This window comes from Phoxinus phoxinus (genome assembly GCF_949152265.1).
Source record: "Phoxinus phoxinus genome assembly, chromosome: 10".
Classification (NCBI taxonomy): Eukaryota; Metazoa; Chordata; class Actinopteri; order Cypriniformes; family Leuciscidae; genus Phoxinus; species Phoxinus phoxinus.
In genome coordinates this window covers 11,216,210-11,235,387 of record NC_136885.1, presented here as the reverse complement: position 1 = coordinate 11,235,387, position 19,178 = coordinate 11,216,210, and the positions used below count along the sequence as shown (strand labels likewise).

The following is a 19,178-nucleotide window of genomic DNA, read 5'->3' as shown; positions in this document are numbered from 1 at the left end:
CGAGGTTGCTCGGTTCATAGTGTGCGCAGGACTCACACAGAACGGGCACTTGTCATTATGGCGTAGTGGGTATGGGGTTCCCACAGCGTAAACGCAGCGGGAGTTCCCTTGATAGGGAACATCTCTGGTTACGTATGTAACCTTAGTTCCCTGAGAGGAACTAAGGTTCCTGCCATACTTCCTGCATGCCCTGATCGACTTGCTTCAGGCTTATCAGAAGCTGTCACGCTCTGCGTTCAGGGGTGATTTATAGTTTCCTGGTCTATGACGTCACCTGACGTCCCGCTCATTCATTGGACTGATTATACATGTGCTTCATGACGAAACACTCGGAAGTGTTCCCAAAGCGTAAAAGCAGCGTTCCGTTCCCTCTCAGGGAACTAGGGTTACACCAGAGACGTTTGCATTTTAAATACCATGGCGAGCAGGAAAAAAAGACACAGTTTGAAACTTATCCATAATGTATTTTCTAACATTCTTCCATCATTCAATTCATCTAGCATTAGTTTCACTTGCTCTTTATTTGTTCAATTCATGAAAACTGACTCACTGTTGAAGGTGAAAAAGCACAGATTTAGTTATTTTCGTCATATTGTTAATTGGTGTGGGATGGCACTGTTTTTTAAGGTTATCTATATAAACTGTCCTTTCAATTCGCCGTGGGTGGGGGCAGATATTAGCATTTATCCAGTAGCCGTCACAGACTTATATGACTCAGATTTATTGATTTATCTCCTCCCCGGGAATTTCTTTTTGTTCATCCAAACCTGCTAACCTCAGTGCGTTGACAGGAAATGTGTTCACATGTCACCTTCGCCTCACAAGATACAGTTATGAAGAAAAGCACACTCACATGCACATGTTTCAGTTTACAGGAAATTTGCTGAAGGCAAATGTACAGAAAGAGGGTGAAAATTATCACTTCCACATAAGTCTCAACATCTCAACAACAAGAGTGAGAGCAATTTGTCAAAATGACGGAATCATATAACGACAGGTAAACAGATTTTTTCTTAATTTATTGGATTTTCATCATGTGTTTACATCCATCATTAACTAAATGACACATTTCGATAAATTACAGAGATTGGCACTAAAATGTAACCCGTGTCTCTTGAAAACAAATATATGATATTACATTCAATGTTGTTTATGCAATTATTATCCCATTCAGTTGATTACTAATCAGTATTGGGAGGTTTTTTTAATTATTTGTCTTATACTGTTATTAACAAAAATAATAGAGACACTATAGAGAGATCACAGACACTTGATTGTGTGATAGTGGGATTGTGGTGGGATGTTTCAAAGCATGTGGTTAAAGAGCATACTGCGACCTCCTGTTTCTATGTACTAACTTTTGAGAGAAAATAGGTCGGCATGTGACAGTTTTGAGGTTTGGGTTAGTCAACCCAAATCGTTTTTACTGTCAAATTTTGTATTACAAATATTAGAAGAATTTCTTAAATGCCTACCTCATGTAGTATGTCAGTGTATCGCTGTCAGCCATTATAATGCAATTATACCATGATGAAACTTTGTCTGATGTACAGCCAATGGTAACACTTTATTTCAAAGGTCCACCTTAGAACTTCCACTAACTATATAACTTTGCAAATACAGGTCAACTACCTGTCATTAGACTAGACTGTCTGCTTAATATCTGCTAACACTTTATTTAGATATACGTTCTATTGACTCTAAGTAACTTTGCAGCTACATGTCAATTAACCCTAACAGTCTGCTAGTACTCTATTGAGAATTAGTTGACTTGTACAAAAGTTACTTATAATTAGTAGAATGTCTAAAATGGACCATCGAAATAAAGTGTAACCACAGCGGCTAAGCATAGAGCAATTGAATATAGTTACTCTCTACAAATTATTATGCATATTTTATGTAAAAAGTATATAGAAGTTAAATGGCACATGTTTTCTGACTCAGTTTCCAGATTTACAAAAGTCCCCATCATGGAGATTTGCTAATGAATGCATTAGAACTCGCTGACACCTAGCTACTTTCACACCATGACATTATCGCACGTTTCCACTCCCAGTGTCATTGTTCTCTGTGGTTTCAAAAAACAGTAAACCATGATACTGTCAAATGAGTGGTCTCGGTCCACAAAAGTTTCATGTTACTAGTTGTATTAATTGTGCTCAAGAACAACATAAACTTTGTTTTCAAACTACTTTTAACTAATTTTAAAAAAGGTGCTCATATAGTGATATTGAGTAAAAACAGCATTAAACCAATTAATTATTATAAATCAAATGGTATCATAATAAATACATATAATCAAAACAAAGTATAACAAATTAATAATTAAAGTAAAATATTACAATTTAAAACAATACATAGACAAGCCACTTTTTTCTATATTTTTTTCTCAGCAAATATTGATACTGTCAGGTTTGGTGCAGGATGCCGAAGATGAGGACACGGGTACTTGAATGCATTTAGTTTATTAATTAAATGAACTCTCAGGAACAAAGGAAAACACTCAAGGACTTCAAAACACACTACCTTACAACGACGACGACCAACAAACACTGAGGGAAAACACAGGGCTTAAAAGAACTGGGGTTAATGGGAAAATAAACAAGACACAGGTGTCGGGAATTTCTAATTAAACAGACAGGGAAAAACTAACAAGACTAAACCAAAAATCACAAAGACAGGGGGAAACAAGATCACAACACAGAACAAAACACATTAACAATGTGACAGATACATTGTTAGTCAGCATGTACTGTATAAGCATTGTTGTTTTTATTTACTGACATTCATATTTCACTAAATAACATTTACTGTTTGTTACAGGATGGATACAGCATCATACTATGACTATAACTATAACTATACTTCCGGAACCATGTGCGATAATGCAAAATCACACCTAAATTCAAATCTCAAGGCAGCCATTTTCTACATAGTTTTTGTGATTGGCCTTCTTGGCAACATCACGGTCTTATGGGTCCTCTTGAAAAAAATGCATGTGAAAAATATGACAAATCTCTGCCTGTTAAATCTGGCCCTGTCCGACCTACTAATGGTCCTCTCACTGCCTTCCTGGGCTCTCTATGCTCAGGGCCACTCCTTAAAAGCCAATGCATTCTGTAAGGCTATGGCAGGTACATACCAAGTGGGATTTTACAGTGGGATCTTATTCGTGACCCTGATGAGCGTGGATCGCTATCTGGTCATCGTACATGCCGTTGCGGTGCTGGGAGCGAAGATGCTGCGTTATGGAATTGTGGCGAGTCTTATTACATGGATGGTTTCGATCTGTGCCGCCCTTCCAGAGGCCATCTTTGCAGCAATGGTCGAAGAGGACAACAACACCAGCTGTCAGCGAGTTTATCCTGCTGGGTCGTCTCAGAAGTGGAAGCTTTTCCGTAACTTTGGTGAAAATGCAGTAGGACTGTTCATATCTTTGCCCATTATTGCCTACTGCTACTTCATGGTCCTAATGGTTGTGAAGAAGACAAAAAACTCAAAAAAGGACCGGGCAATAAAGCTCATCTTAGGCATTGTCATCGTGTTTGTGGTTTTCTGGGTGCCCTACAATGTGGTGGTGTTTCTGAAAACCTTGCAGGAGTTTGACATTCTAAGTAGCTGTGAGGCTCAAAGTAATATCAACATAGCCATGGAGTGGACAGAGATGATCGCACTCACACACTGCTCTGTAAATCCGGTGATTTATGCTTTTGTTGGAGAAAAGTTCAGGAAATGTCTTATAAGTGTGTTTTCAAGACATCTTAAATGTTTGAAGACCTACCAGTCAACATCTACACAATCAAAAGTTTCAGAGAACGAAACTTCCAATACAGCATTTTTTTTTACATCTCCCACCAAAAGTACACAAGTTTAAAGTTTTTTTTTTTTCTAATGCTGTGAGAAAACCGATATTGTTTCAGAATATTTGGGTGCTGTTTCTTTGTTTTTGTAAATATTGTGCTCATCATTTAATCTTTGTTTTTGTAAATATAAAGATTTTAATCTTTATTCATGCATTGCACTATATAATGCAATCTAACATTTGTTGATTTAATGATGGTAATATCATATCAATTATTCTACCTCAATTAGTGAAAACAATCATCACTGTAAAAAAAAAACAAAGAAGTTACGCTGTAATGCAGCTTTCTCCATTCGAATGTTTGTGAGTAAACTTGTGCCTGTAGAGTATTTCGCACTGGCTTAAAAATTAACCGATGCATTAAATTAAATGTAATATTTTCATATTTGCCAAAGTATTTGTCACCTACACACATCTGTTCCTCAATATTTCTCTCAATAAGCTCTCACGTCATGACCTGCTAAAAAAATGTAATCACTGGTTCTGTACAGCAGTCAATAACCACACAAAGAAAAGAAAAAACACCCTCAACCACACACATACACACGCACGTACGCACGAACGCATGCACACACCTCAAGGGCAAAACCAAACACAATAAAAAAAAAATGTTCCCTCACATTGGCTAAAAGAGGATATGAGAGGAGAATTGATGCATTTTATTTTGAGTGCAGTCTATACTGGACCTTTGTCTGTAAATGTTGTGTGTTCATAATGTCTGTGCTAAACTACTTATTTGAAACACAGTGATAAATATATGAAGATGTTCATCAATAAAAAAATAAATAAACACCTGTATCAAATGTATATTGTAATGCTACCTCTTACCACAAGAGCCCTCCCTTACACTTATGGCACATAGTTATTGAACAGCTTAAAAATAATTAACATAAAACATTTACCATCACTATCTCAAAACTAACTATTTTTTCTCACAGTATACTGAGATACAATTCTGACCATGTCTCCATAGCAGAACTTAACCTTTTCATATATTTGCACCATGGAATTGATTTTTTCAGGGACATTTTATTACCTTTATGCGGACATATTTTGAAACCATGTCATTACTATTTATAGTACATACACAGTGTGTCATTGTTTTCAACAAAATCTAATCCACTCAATAATAATTATTATCAAATATTCTAATAAATTCGAATACATTTCTGATAAAATATATTTTAAATAATTCAATGTTTTATATTATAACGTTTGCTCTGTTTTTTTTTTTACTTATTTCCCTGTTAGTTGACATTCTTATATATAAAACTTCACAAAGTTATTGAAAAAAGCTTATTGTAAAATGGAGATAATAAATGCGATGCTTCGGGGAAGTAACTTCACCCTAACCTTTGTCTTTACCTTAAAAGCTACAGCGGAAAGCCACAGAGATATGCTCTGCAGAGCGAGGCTGATTTCCTGTGTTCTTTGGCTCTGATGCAAACACACATTAAGACTGCTGACATGACACTGTTACTTCAAGTACCTAAACACCTAAGCAACAAAAAACTTAATCAAACAGTAACTTTTATAAAAACTGTCCCAAAACTGTTGTGACATATAGTAATGTAACATTAATGAAATTATTTTATAGTAAAATACCACTTATTTTTAGTAATATAATGCCTATTCTAACACAATCAAATTTAAATGCTAGTTGTTTAATTTAAAGCAATATTTGATGTGTCAAAAAAACATGGTCAAGAACTATATCTACTTTAATTTCTGTCTATGAAATTCAATACTTATCAAAATCCATCAAAACCATATATATTGAATATCTGATTAAACGCATTATGTAAGCTCATTCATTGATTGGACTTTGTGATCACACACAACCACTTCCTTATTGTGAGGTACATGTGATTGTATCTACATGCAAATATTTTGGTTAAGACCACATTCTGGAATGATCAACTCAAAAAAAAAAAAAAAACTGTTTAATGAAACACAATGCCAGCTATGCTGCTTCCTGAGAAGTCAAAAAGGAAATGTGCAAAATATTGATACAAAATGCATGATAAACCAATTCACCTCTTTTACAGTGATACAGTAGAAGTCACCAATAGACTTTACATAAAAAGTTTAGGTTACACTTATTTTTAAGGTGACAGTTATATTGTACTTATGCATTTTCACAATTATGCATGCTTTTATTCATATAGAAAGTACTTGTAGTAATGTGTAGCTATGTCAAAGCTTGTTCCAGGCCTCTAATATGACTGGCAAAGTGGCGCTGAAATTGTCATGACTAGTTGTTGTAGAGAGCGCACGACAAAAGTAGTAGATAACAAAAACAGTCTCAATCCATAAGGAATACTCAGGAGATCCACGACCAAGGCTAGCCACAACGATGAGCATCCGAGGTGGAGCTAGGGTGCCTGGGTACTGAGGCGGAGCCAGTGTGACTGAGGACCAAGGCGAAGCTGAAAGGAAGGCGTAGCCTGACGGATCCAAAGAGATGGAGGGATGAAGTAAGTGTGTGGCAAAGGCAGAGGGACAAGTGAGCCCGTTGGAGCCATAAGGACGATGGTCCCAGGTGGAGCTAAGGGAGGGACGAGCCAAGGTAAAGTCGACAGGTCAACGAGCCGAGATGGAGTGATGGACTCAATGGCAGGAGGCAGAGACACAACAATATAGGAAAATCAAAACAAAAGATTGATATAATGAATAAGGTTTATTACATATCTCTATGGGTTTCACAAAGTGCAATAATAATATTTATGCCATATGAAATGTCCCAAAATGCCAACAGACGCTAGACCCCAAAAACTCTCACATGGGCCACGAGATAAGGCATCAGACATTTGCCACACCCCGTACGTGTACGTACGTGTCGAATCTCCAAAGGATAGGGTTGCAAAAAGAGAGACCATCAAATAAGTTGCTGGTTTGGGCTCTGCAAAGATTGAAGTGGATTGTGGTCTGAAAATACCACAATTGGAAAAATACCACTTGTTACATAGACTTAAAAAACTGCAAAGCCCAAATCAATGCCAATGCCTCCTTTTCAATAGTGGAATAATGCAACTGGTGAGACTTAAACTTTCTAAACCTTTTTTTGTCCCAAGCTTTCTATACCCTGTTCATCAGTTTGCAACAGTACAGCTCCAGACCCAACTTGTCAAGCGTCCACCTGGATCTGAAAAGGCTGTCCAATGCGTGGGGCAACCAGCACAGGGACAGTGCTAAGCAACAACTTCACATTGTCAAAAGCTTGTTTAAACTGCAAGGTCCACTCAAATGTTATATTTTTCTTCAATAAATCAGTCAAAGGAGCTACCACTGAAGAAATATTTGGGCAAAAGTTTCTGTAATAGTCCCCCATAACCCAGAAACTGCATTAGCTCTCGTTTCGTGTTAGGTGGAGGAAAATGATCAATGCGCACTGGACGCACTTAACCCTGCCCAACTACCTTCCCCAAATTGGTCACAGTCGCCTTGGCAAATTCACTCTTTGCCAAGTTGACCTTGAGCCTAGCTTCTGCCAAACGCTCAAAAAGTGCAAACCACATCATCTAAATAAACAGCACAACCATTCAACCCATAAGTTACATGGTTCATTGCAGAATTGCAGAATAAGATAATAACCCAGAAGGAGTAACGAATGAGGAAACGTGCTGGTTTTAGACCCTGGTTCGGCTTTCCTGTAAGCTGACAGGTTGTACATGTTTTACAGTTTTTCTCGATTGCTTAAACACTATAACCAGGCTTTTGAACTAAAATTTCAAAACCATAATGCCATTTATCAAAAAGCACACCCATTTCACTAAACTATAAACACAAATCCCTTCATTTCTCATTGCCTACACCATGTGGCCATTTAGAAAGCACTAGTATTCATTATTGTTTTCTCAAGTCAGCACAGCTTCAGCTCAGTTAGCACACAATTCCCTAGGTGAAAACACTAAGAGTCAAAATTTAACAAACGTCACTCAGATCCTTTAATAGATAGATAAAAGGGCCCGAATCAGTTTATTGAGTTTTGGAACAATGGATCCAGAAAGACATGAAGAAAGAGGTCGAGGAGGAAGAGGAGGAGGAAGGGCAAAGGGAAGGGCAAGAAGACAAGCATTCTCGGATGAAATTCAAGCCACTTCAGGTGACCATGTCCCAAAGTATATCCATGGTATGACTATGAGGGAGGCTGGTCTTCGAGTAAGGCCAAAGTTGAGTTGCTTCACCGTCGCCTCCATCATCAGAACCTTCAGGAGGTGTGGTGGCAAACAAAATTCTATCACTGAATAAGAGACAAGCATTTCCGATTGTCTTTGATGAGGTTTATTTTCTTGCAAGAAAAGGCCAGCAGTCGTACAGTCACACAGAGTGTGAGCACAAGCAACATATCTTACCAGTTTTGAAAATGTTGTTTTGAATTTATTGCACCAGTGTGTAAGACTATGTTGTTGTGTGTGTTATTTTGAGGGCTTGTGTGTCCTGTCTGAAGGCAAAGTTTGTTTTTTCAGCAAGAGTGAATGGTTTTGAGTGTAAAGCTTCATTTTGACCTGAAAATAGGAAGTTTGGAGAATTGGGTGAGACGTTATGGATTTGTGTTTACTGTTTTGAGAATACGAGGCATAGTTTCAAGAAATCTGTTTAAGCAATCGAGAAAAACTGTAATATACTCCCTTGCATCTTTTTTTTTTATATGAGGCCAATATAAATAATGCGACAGATGATTATAAGTCTTGTTGACACCAAAATGACCCACGATGTCTCCATGTGCAGTACGTAAAACAGTATCTCGAAGAGACACTGGCACAACCACCTGAATACAGGCCTCACCCAAGGGTACTTCACTACCAGATAGCCATTTCCTTAGCAGGATCCCATCCTCAATAAAACAGCCAGTTTCTGCACTCGCTACCCCTTCAATGGACAATGTGGCAGAAAATATTTCCTTCAGGGTGAAATCGTCCCGTGGCGCCACCACCAACGCCTGGTGAGAAACAGAAGTGAATAGATACGAAAGACCAGGAATCATTTTCTTTTTTCCACAAACAGACTTAAGCTCTATGCTCTGAATTTCAGACACTTTTTTACTCTTTGCACAAGTAACAGCACAAGTCACAACCACATCAGGAAACTGTTTATCAACATCAGCTTGTTCTGGTAAGGAAGGAGAATATGGGAAGGGGTGACACTTCCCTACAAACACGCCCTCCAGCCAAAATATTACCCAGAATAACAGAGATGCCCTCCACTGGCAGAGAAGGTCTCACGCCTACAGTAACCCGACCAGTGACCAAGTATGATTCAAGTATGACATTGTGTAATGGAACAGGCATAACTTGTAACCCAATTCCTTTTATTAACATCTCATTTCCAGTACTGGAACTCTCAGAAAAAGGTTAAAACGCACTCTAAAATAAAGGTCTCTGAAGCTCCAGTATCTCTGAGAATTTTAACTGGGACTTTTTCACCACTTCCAACAAGAGACACAACACCCTCGGTGAAAAGAGAATCAAAATCACCCACTTGTGAAACAGAGCACCAATGATCAAACTGAATCCTTAGCTCTCTTGCAAGCTTAGTAAAAAACTGCTGCATACCTTTTCGTGAAGTCCGAAACCGTTGCCTGTAAGCTTCCGGAACTAACTCGTATGCCTTCAGCACCACGTATTTTACCTTACTTTAAACTTGACTGTCCCGGACACTTAGATTAGGCTTTTTGAGCTTTACCATAAAGCACACACTGCAAAAGTAGCGTCTGCTCACAATCTACCCACCCCATAAGATCAGCCAACCGCTCAAACAAAGTAGGCTAAAGAAAGTATCCAAATCGTCTTCAACAAATTTTGACATGAGGTTACGAGAATGAGCAACATCAAAAACCCTTGGAGCTGGACTAACTATTTGGGCCTGTAAACTCTCAGAGTGGTATCCCAACTTCCCATCTAGAGCAAACCTTTGACCTTCAATATCCAACTTGCGCAACTCAACTTCTTGATTTATTCTACTCTTCTCCATTTCCAAGAGCAACACTTCCTTCTGCTCTTCAAACGACAGGGATAAAGGAATACGAACAGGAACATTACTTTCTCCAGTAACACTTAAAGGTCTCTATGATTCAGATACAAGAATACCCAAATCAATAAGAGCAGCTATACGAACAAATCCCACTCCCTCCTTTAAACTATTTTCTTTAGTGGTAAGGCAGATTTCACACTTTTCTGCTACTTCCAATAACTGTTTTTTAGAAAGCTTATCAAACATCTCCTGAGTAGGATACTCAAAAAACGAATTGAATAATGTAGATGTAATGTCATCTTAAAAAGCACAATTACCAACCTCCAAAGCATCATTTTTTTTTTTTTTTTTTTTTCAAACTTCACATTTAGTGACCTTCCCCACTGCCTACACACAACACTACCTCAACTTTCTGCTTCCACCAAGGGCTAAGTGACTTTAAGCACTCTGATACCGATAGTACAGACCCCTCTCGGACAAACCAGAGAGAGACAGTACAACGGCAATGCCCTCAACCCAGCATCAGCACAAAAACAACAAACTAAAATAAAAAAGAGTCAACGCAAGCGTTCTCCTCTCTCTACCTGTAGCTGGTGTGTGGTGAGCGCACTGGCGCCGTTGTACTGTGGCTGCCGTCGCATCATCCAAGTGGTTTAGGAGAGACCCCCTGATATGATTGTAAAGCGCTTTGGATGTACAGTAGTACATAAGAAAGCGCTATAAAAATGCCTCATTCTATATAAATGCCTCATTCTAACAAGAGAAACATCACCAATCACATCAATTTGACCTCACAATAATCTAAAGCAAATTTAACAGAGACTAACAAACAACGTAGCCTACATATGCCACGCAAAAAAAGAAACCTACGTTTACCTCAACAGCATTTCTTTATCACTTTCCCAATGTAGGTCAATTTAAAGTTTAACTCACCAACCTCACTTTCCACTCATATCACATGGATAAGTGACAAACATTTCTGATCAACTACTGAAAAAAAAAACCCAGTGACAATCTAACTTGCACATCGATCTGTCGGCACATACAACTGCAAACAGCTGAGCTGTTAAAAACACCAACAGGTGTTTCTAATCACCCACGTGAATATTTGATCCTGTCAAACTCGTGGCCGCAACAATGTAGGAAAATCAAAAACAAGGTTTATTATAAAATTCTAGGAGTTTCACAAAGTGCAATAATACATTTTATGCCATCTGAAATTTCCCAAATGCCGACAGACGCTAAATCCTGTTTTAGCGGGGAAACAAGAGGCCAGCCGTAGTTGATGTCACCTCTCCGTACGCCGCCCTCCATGCACGCAACCGAGACACATATATCTCCACCTCCTAATTTGAATCAGGTGTTCCTCACATCCGCTGCGACCTACAAAACCAAGAGAAATTAAAGCTGCAAGCAGCGATTGCGGGCCCAAGCCGGTGGCACCGCCACCCGGTGGCTATAATGAACATTCTGCGATGTCAAGATAGCAATGCTGGAATGCTGTGTGTGTGTGTGTGTGTGTGTGAGGCTCGATCGAACTACTCATAAAAACTCCGTCATTTTGTTCATACAGACCATCATTCAAAATGCAAAGTGTTTCCTTATATTTGTGTACACTCGCAATGAAACACAACATTGTGCTTTTGTTAAACTATAAACTCTTGTCAAACTGTAACCTACAACTGTCACCCAACCAAAAACACACACACACACACACACTAGAGGATGGATACCCGACCCGAGCCCGACGGGACCCGCCGGTACCCGACGGGCCGGGCCGGGTTCGGACAGATATTTAGAAATGATGTTCGGGTTCGGGTCGGGCTCGGTCACATCAGCGCGATAAGGCATTGAACATTTTAAATTTAAAACAGCTTATGTAGGTAGCCGATGTGCCTGATGCTTTCACTTGATGCAAACGTTCGTTTTTGTGATTAAAATACATGTAAAATATTACCATCGGTCTTCCTGTGTGCGGACATTTGTTTATGTAGCCGTGACAACGAAACGCGTGCATAATGTGCGCGCGCCAGGTGTTGAGAGCGCTTGTTGCTCCGCGCGCTGATGCGCTTGTCCTGTTGACATTTCCGATTGCCTTCCTACAGTTGCCTAATAAAAGCGGGCTTTCCACACAAACAAACGTACAATTGTCATTAGTATGAGAAAAAAATGGGATTTTAACTGTCGGGCTCGGGTCGGGCTCGAACATAAATATCTTGATGCCTGTCGGGCTCGGGTCGGGTTCGGTTACTGCTCTGTCGGACGCGGGCCGGGCTCGGACTGAAAAATTCGGCCCTATCCGCACTCTAACACACACACACACACACACAAGCTTTCATTTCTATCCTTGTGAGGACATTCCATAGGCGTAATGGGTTTTATACTGTACAAACTGTATATTCTATCCCCTTACACTGCCCCTATCCCTAAACCTACCCATCACAGGAGACATTCTGCATTTTTACATTTTCAAAAATATATAATTTAGTATGTTTATTAACCCATTCCCCTCATGGGGACCGCTGGCTGGACCACATTGGAGGTGATCTCAGGTTTTACTATCCTTGTGGGGACATTCGGTTCCCACAATGTAATGTATACCAAGTACACATCCCCCCTCCCCTCCCCTCCCCACACAGACAGACACACACACACACACATAATGGCAGAGAGACAGAGAGAGAGAAAATACACATTCAAACCACAATATCTGACTTCCTGTTGGTCGGAGCTAATGACTGTAAATTAGAAAGTTGTCCGGATCGAAGAGAAGAATATACGTACCGAGTTTGGTTACTGTAGGTAAAACTATAACTAAGTTATAACACACTTTATGCATCCTTTTTTAATCATAAATTTGTTTCCTCGCCACGGCCAAACCGTTCGAGATATCAAAAATCCCCTGGCAATTTATCATCTTCCATGTCTTGACTTCATGCTGACCGAGTTTCGTGGTCATCGGATGAATTCTCTAGGAGAAGTGTTTCAAATGCGAGAGCAAGCGTTCTCCAATCAACCCGTAATAGCCGACTTCCTGTTGGGCTGGCGTAAAACTTGACCCAGGGAAAGTTGTTCGGCCCGATTAAATCTATATGTGTACCGAGTTTCATATTAATTCATGCAAGCGTGTTTGATATACGGACAAGTGTTCGAATCCCATTCCAGGGGGCGCTGTCGAGCCCCCCTGCCACGCCCGGGTACCAGCTTCAGCCTGGCCCTGATGGCCGCGGGTTCTGACCAGTGTGCAAAATTTCAAGAGTTTTCGAGCACGTTAAGGCCCTCAAAAGTGCCAGAGATTTTGCACACAGCAGATAAATGGTTAAACTAAAAAACTAGCCCCCCCCCACCCCTCCTCACACACACACACACGCACAGAGGGGCAGAGGGAAAATGCTCCAAACAGTACACATTCAAACCAAAATATATGACTTCCTGTTGGTCGGAGCTAATGACTGTAAATTAGAAAGTTGTCCGGATCGAAGAGAAGAATATACGTACCGAGTTTGGTTACTGTAGGTAAAACTAATACCCCATTTTTGACTAAAGGTGGCGCTAATGAGCCCCTTACCACGCCCGTTTCTGAAACTTCGCACAAGTGTACTAGGCAATAAATGTGATATGCATGTTGAGGTTCATGCAATTTGAAGCATGTTAAGAGCCTCAAATGCATCCAAAAAGAATATAAAAGTTTAAAGCGTTGCCATGGCGACAGTATTAAAGATATCAATAATCCTTTCACAGGTCTACATCTGTCGTGTGTTTACATTATACAGATGAAGTTTGAAGCAAATCGGGTAAAAATAAGAGGGTGATTTCAAAGCATTTTGAAAGTGACACACTTCCTGCTGCCAGTTGGTGGCGCTATAACTTTGACTCACAATAGTCACATCCATGTGATTGGCCTCTTACAACAAACACACTGCTGAAGTTTCATCAAGATCAATTAATGTATGCAGAAGTTATAACACACTTCCTGTTTCCAATATTCGCCATAAATTCGTTTCCCCGCCACGGCCAAACCGTTCGAGATATCAAAAATCCCCTCGCAACTTTTCATCCTCAATGTCTTGACTTCATGCACACCGAGTTTCGTGGTGATTGTTTGAATCGTCTAGGAGGAGTATTTTAAATTCCATTGCATGTGTTTTTTAAACTACGCCAAATAGCCGACTTCCTGTTGGGCTGGGGTAAAAAGTCAGAGCATGAAGGATATATGAACCGATGAGATCTATAAGTGTACCGAGTTTCATATTATTTCATGCAAGCGTGTTTGATTTATGGACCAAGTTTTCGGACCCCGTTCCAGGGGGCGCTGTCGAGCCCCCCTGCCACGCCCGGGTACCAGCTTCAGTCTGGCTCTAATGGCCGCGGGTTCTGACCCGTGTGCAAAGTTTCAAGAGTTTTTGAGCACGTTAAGGCCCCCAAAAGTAGCAAAAACCTTGAAAAAAAAATATTATAAAGAAGAATAACAAAAAACCCTTAGAAGAACAATAGGGCTCTGCGCCCTTTCAGGGCTTGGGCCCTAACTAAGAAAAAAACACACACAAACATTTACAGTATTACATGTGGAAGTGATGGCTAATGAAAAGTAAATGTAAACAATACATGTGTCAAACGTTTGCATACATGACAAGATTCACATCTGAATTATTCCCAAATAATATATACAAATTATTATTCCCTCCCTTTTCTGCTGTTTATCCAGGACCAGGCCTGGGTGACATAGCCTAAGCAAAGCAGCCCATGTGTCCTTTTCCTTGGCCACTTCCTACAACTCCTCAAGGGGGGCCCCAGGGTGTTTTTAACCAGCTGAGAGATATAATCCCTCTATTTTGTCATGGGTCTACTCTGTGGTGTGGTCCCAGATCCGGCCCACATCAGGGTCATGTGGAATCCACCTGTACCAGATGTGGGCCGGATCTGGGCAGACATATAGTCCCTTTCACACAGCGCGTTGATCCTGGGAAATTGCCGGGAAATTGCCAGAACGCCTTCTGTGTGAATGCAAACATGACCCGGGATTAATGCCAGAATTGATGCCGGGATGGGGACCTAGAAACATTGCCGGTATCAATCCCGGAACGCGCTCTGTGTGAACAAAAGCAGTGAAGCCGGGATCGTTCGCCAGCTAGTGAAACGGTACGTAATGCGCTAGTTTATGATCGAATCAGAGAAAAAAATGCACAAAAGTGGTTTCAAGAAAAAAGAGAAATCGCAGCTCATAAGAAAACTTAAGACACTGCTGCTGCTGAGACATTACATGTCACATCGATGTGACGTGTCTTTACGGGATTTTTACGGATTGTGTGTGAACGCACTCTCTGATTCCGGAAAATCACTGGCAGTGTGAATGAACCAAAATCAAACGAACCCGTTATGTTGCTGTCGGGGTTTAGAGCATAAATGCATTAAAAGGGTCTCTAAACAGTATTATTAACACAGTCTCACCCCAAAACGTCACATACTGACGGGTCTTGACCATACAGCAACATATGACGAAAAGGGTACCCTTTAACGTCCATGTGTGACGATTCGGGTTATGGGTAGGTTTAGGTATGCGTTAGGGTACCGCTAGGAGGCGCTGCTGGGGCGCTTATGTCTGCGTCTCATATTGACGTTATAGGGGAACCCTTTTCGTCGTATGTTGACGTATGGTCAAGACCCGTCAGTATGTGACGTTTTGGGGTGAGACCGGGCTGGTATTATAGAAATGTGATTAGCCAATAGGTACCAAGATCTCAATAAAAATTTTAAAAGTTGAATTAATCATTTTGATGTTGTTTTATTGCCTGGGAAGAATATTCTCAATTGTCTTGAATCTTTCAGTGTGTGTTTGTTTCAGCTTTTTAGTCAGTCTAGTTTGTTGGTTGTTTTTAGTCTATCTGTCTGTTGGTTGGGCTTGTTCTTAGATATGAACTATGCCTTGCAGTTCCACAAGCCCTTCAGCAGACAATACTTTTGACCAATGTTGTTTCTGTGTTTCTAGTTTTGCAATTGTTCAAGTCAGACCACTACGAGCCTTTCTGTGGACTGTAAAAATCTTTCTCTAAACCTGTCGATTTCTGTGGATGTCAGGTCATGGTCAGGTCATGTCATGGTGCAACTTTGCCTTAGGTGACCTGAGTTCGAGTCCCTTGGGTTCTATGCCAGTCCTGTCTGCCCGCTCCATCCTTTCCGCAGACCAGATGCAGAGCAAATTTATTTTGGTGCCCATGTTACCAGATTAGAGCATTCACACTGCATAGGCGGCACAAATGATTGCCTGGAGTTTTTTGCCCAAACCAAAAAGCCTGTTTAAATGATTAAAACTAGAGGTTTATCTTAACTTTAAGTTTACTTTTATCATGTAAGGTTAAACTATACGTATGTTATGCAAATAGTAGCCTGTGTGTGGGAGGGGAACACGGTTGCATCACAGCAGAGTAAGCTGCCCACAGTAGTCAGACGAGAAGACAAAAGGTGACATAATGGACAGTACTCATCTGTATTTGCAGTAAACAAGGCACAGTTCAGTAAAAGTACAGTGGACACGTGCTACTTCCACTCTATATACGCACAGATTCTGCTTTGCAGAAAGAGTACATGTGAAAGTATTTTTTTTTTTTTTCAATTTTAAATTTGTAGCCTTAAAGTTGCCATAAAATAAAGTTGTGATTGTATTTTTTTCCCTATTTAGTCTTACTTTATATTTGAGTGAAACGGCTTCTCGGCGTGCGGGACTTTATTTTGTCCATCGGGAATTGATTGGATTGTTGATCATTGTCATTTGCTATTGCTGTGATCTCATGTGAGTGACAGCTTCCTCCCTTGTGCCATCAGAGAAGAGAAGAGATGTCGCTGTAAGAGGGAGGGGAAGTTATTTTGAGATTACGAGGGCCCATTAATTAAAAAAAAAAAAACGTGATGTGCACATACAAATCATTTATAATAAATCCTGCAATATTAAATACTTCCATTAAAAAAAAGAATTGTAATTTTTGATTTTTAATACCGATTTACATTTTATTTTGACATTTCTTTTTTATTGTAAAAATTCAGAAATCTATTACAATGTCAAGTGCTCAAGACTCAACAAATTAGCTTCTTTTGATTTTTTATTTGATTTAATAAAATAAAAAAAATATTTTTGACTGCATTTTTTTCTTGTGTTTTTTTCTCCCCTAATCTTTTGTTTGTTTGTTTGTTTGTTTTTGTCTTTAAACAAAAATAGACAAACTGCATTACAATGATCGAAAAAAGGGAAGGTCGGATCACACAGGAACTTAAATGTTTCCTGTGCAACAGCTAGTTGCACTAAATTGTTAGATACACAGAAATGTTCAAGTTCTTGAGACAGTTGAACATTTATATCACTATCCTATTACTAGTGCTCATACTTGGGGCTAGTGATAAAGAAAACCCTTGCCCTAAGTTTTACTGAAGACTTACAATCTCATCTTTTGATATTGTTTTTAGTATTATTCTTTTTTTTATTAATATTCATAATCAGAGGTATTATGTATCTGTTTTATACTTTTTATATACATTCATAATCATTTGTAATAATTGTGTTTTATGAATCATACTGTTCACATACTGTTGAGACTTTGGGAGATTTTGAGTGTATGTTACTGGAATGTATGCAGTGTTTTTCCACCAAGCACAGTAAACTGTCGTGAAAATATTTAATGTGAATATAACCAACTAAATCTGACTTCTTAATACAATACTTCCCTGAAGTAAGGTGACGGCGTCCCGTCGATGAGCTACTATCACTACCTCAATCACACATAGATGTTCTGTTGTTGTCTTTTGAGTGTAGAATCTTTTTCTCAGCTGCGCAGCATATACCTGACACGACTCCCAAGTTGCTCTTTGTAGAAATGAAGTTTTATTCACGGCCGGGAGATCACTGGTCACAACAACCAAGTGAGTCTCCAGAATAGAAAAATACATGAACATTTTTATCATACAGTTGTTAGTTCTACTGTGGTAAGCACTTTTTGGTTAAGTATATATGGACTTTGACCTAAGCATCCTTAGTCTGCATTTCTCTGTACATTTAATGTTGAAAATACCCATTACATAAAATATTTCTATCACAATATATACACATCCTATGTTGATGGGAACCACATGTTTCTCTGTAATGCAGCATATAAGAACTGAAGCTCTTTGTCTAGGCAGAGAGAGAAATGACTGAGATGCAGGAATGAAGATCTTTGCTGATCCTCTCCCTTATGTCTTATATAAAATGGTTAAATAAATAAGATATCTTGGCAGAATAACTGGTGTCTGTTTCCATGAAATTAATTAACAAGGGGAAGCAATATTTTTAAATCTACATTACATTTTGGCATGTAATATTACATCATTGTGCTATAAACTTAAATCCTGTGGACGGTTGAGAAGAGCCAACCAAAGGATTTTTTTTTAGAAGTTTAGAGAAACTGGCTCACAAATGAAGAAAGCCAAATGGTCTTCTCCATCCCCCACTGTTAGATAGAAGCCACCATTTGAGGAGTCACCTGGTCAAGGAGGATAAATAGGATTCGAAGGGGATTGCATATATATTTTGAGTGAGTCTAGGGTGAGTTCTTTTGAACCTAAAGAAGCAACCGACAAGGACACCCTAGCATCATGCCAATGAATTATGTACATACGAGCAAGCACCATTTCTATTTTTAACATTTCTTCAGAAAATGAAAAAATCTACTTGCTTTTTTTACATATGCTACTATTGAGTTTATAAGCACACATTCTGTCTCACAGTGAAAAGACTGTAGACCCAGAGTTAAACTCGTGCCAGGTAAACAAGAACCCGCAAAAGAGTTTCATTCCCTCCTTCGGTTTCATATTTTCTGTTTTAGTGTGTTACTTATTCAGATGGTGTAGATCACAATCTTTATGTTATATAATGATAAATCACTTGAAGAACACCAGAGGCCATCATAATGTAGAAGTTAAAATGCATCAGTTAATATTTGGGCATCTCTTTTAACAGCACTTTTAAGTGGTTGGAGTGTGTGAGTGTGTAAAACCACATGCTAACACTATTGCTCAGCTTTCCTGGCTACCTGAGCAATGCTGAGTATGGTTTTTACTGGCTGTTTATCGACATAGGATTTTTTTTTTTTGTAATAATTTTCTTTCTTTTTTTGACTAATTAAAACACTATGAAGTTTATATTGTAGTGATGCACCACTGTTTTCAAATAGAAAAGACAACATAGATGTGTAGTGATGTAATTTCCTCTAGACTATACGAAACATGGTGGGAGCCAATCGGGTCATTGCCATTTCAGTCAATATGAAACTAGCAATCTGCAATCTGCAAAGCCCCTATACCCCAGTTTACCTATACA

The 19,178-nt window shown here is 39.3% G+C and overlaps 1 protein-coding gene across 1 annotated transcript; it reads left to right on the top strand.

The window, feature by feature from the left end:
* The first annotated feature begins 798 nt into the window (after window positions 1-798).
* On the top strand, window positions 799-4,662 carry LOC307006202 (C-C chemokine receptor type 4). Its single transcript, XM_079626946.1, has 2 exons — window positions 799-997; window positions 2,824-4,662. Exons 1-2 carry the CDS (start codon window positions 975-977, stop codon window positions 3,872-3,874), a joined length of 1,074 nt encoding a protein of 357 aa, XP_079483072.1. The 5' UTR covers window positions 799-974; the 3' UTR covers window positions 3,875-4,662.
* Window positions 4,663-19,178: the final 14,516 nt, after the last annotated feature.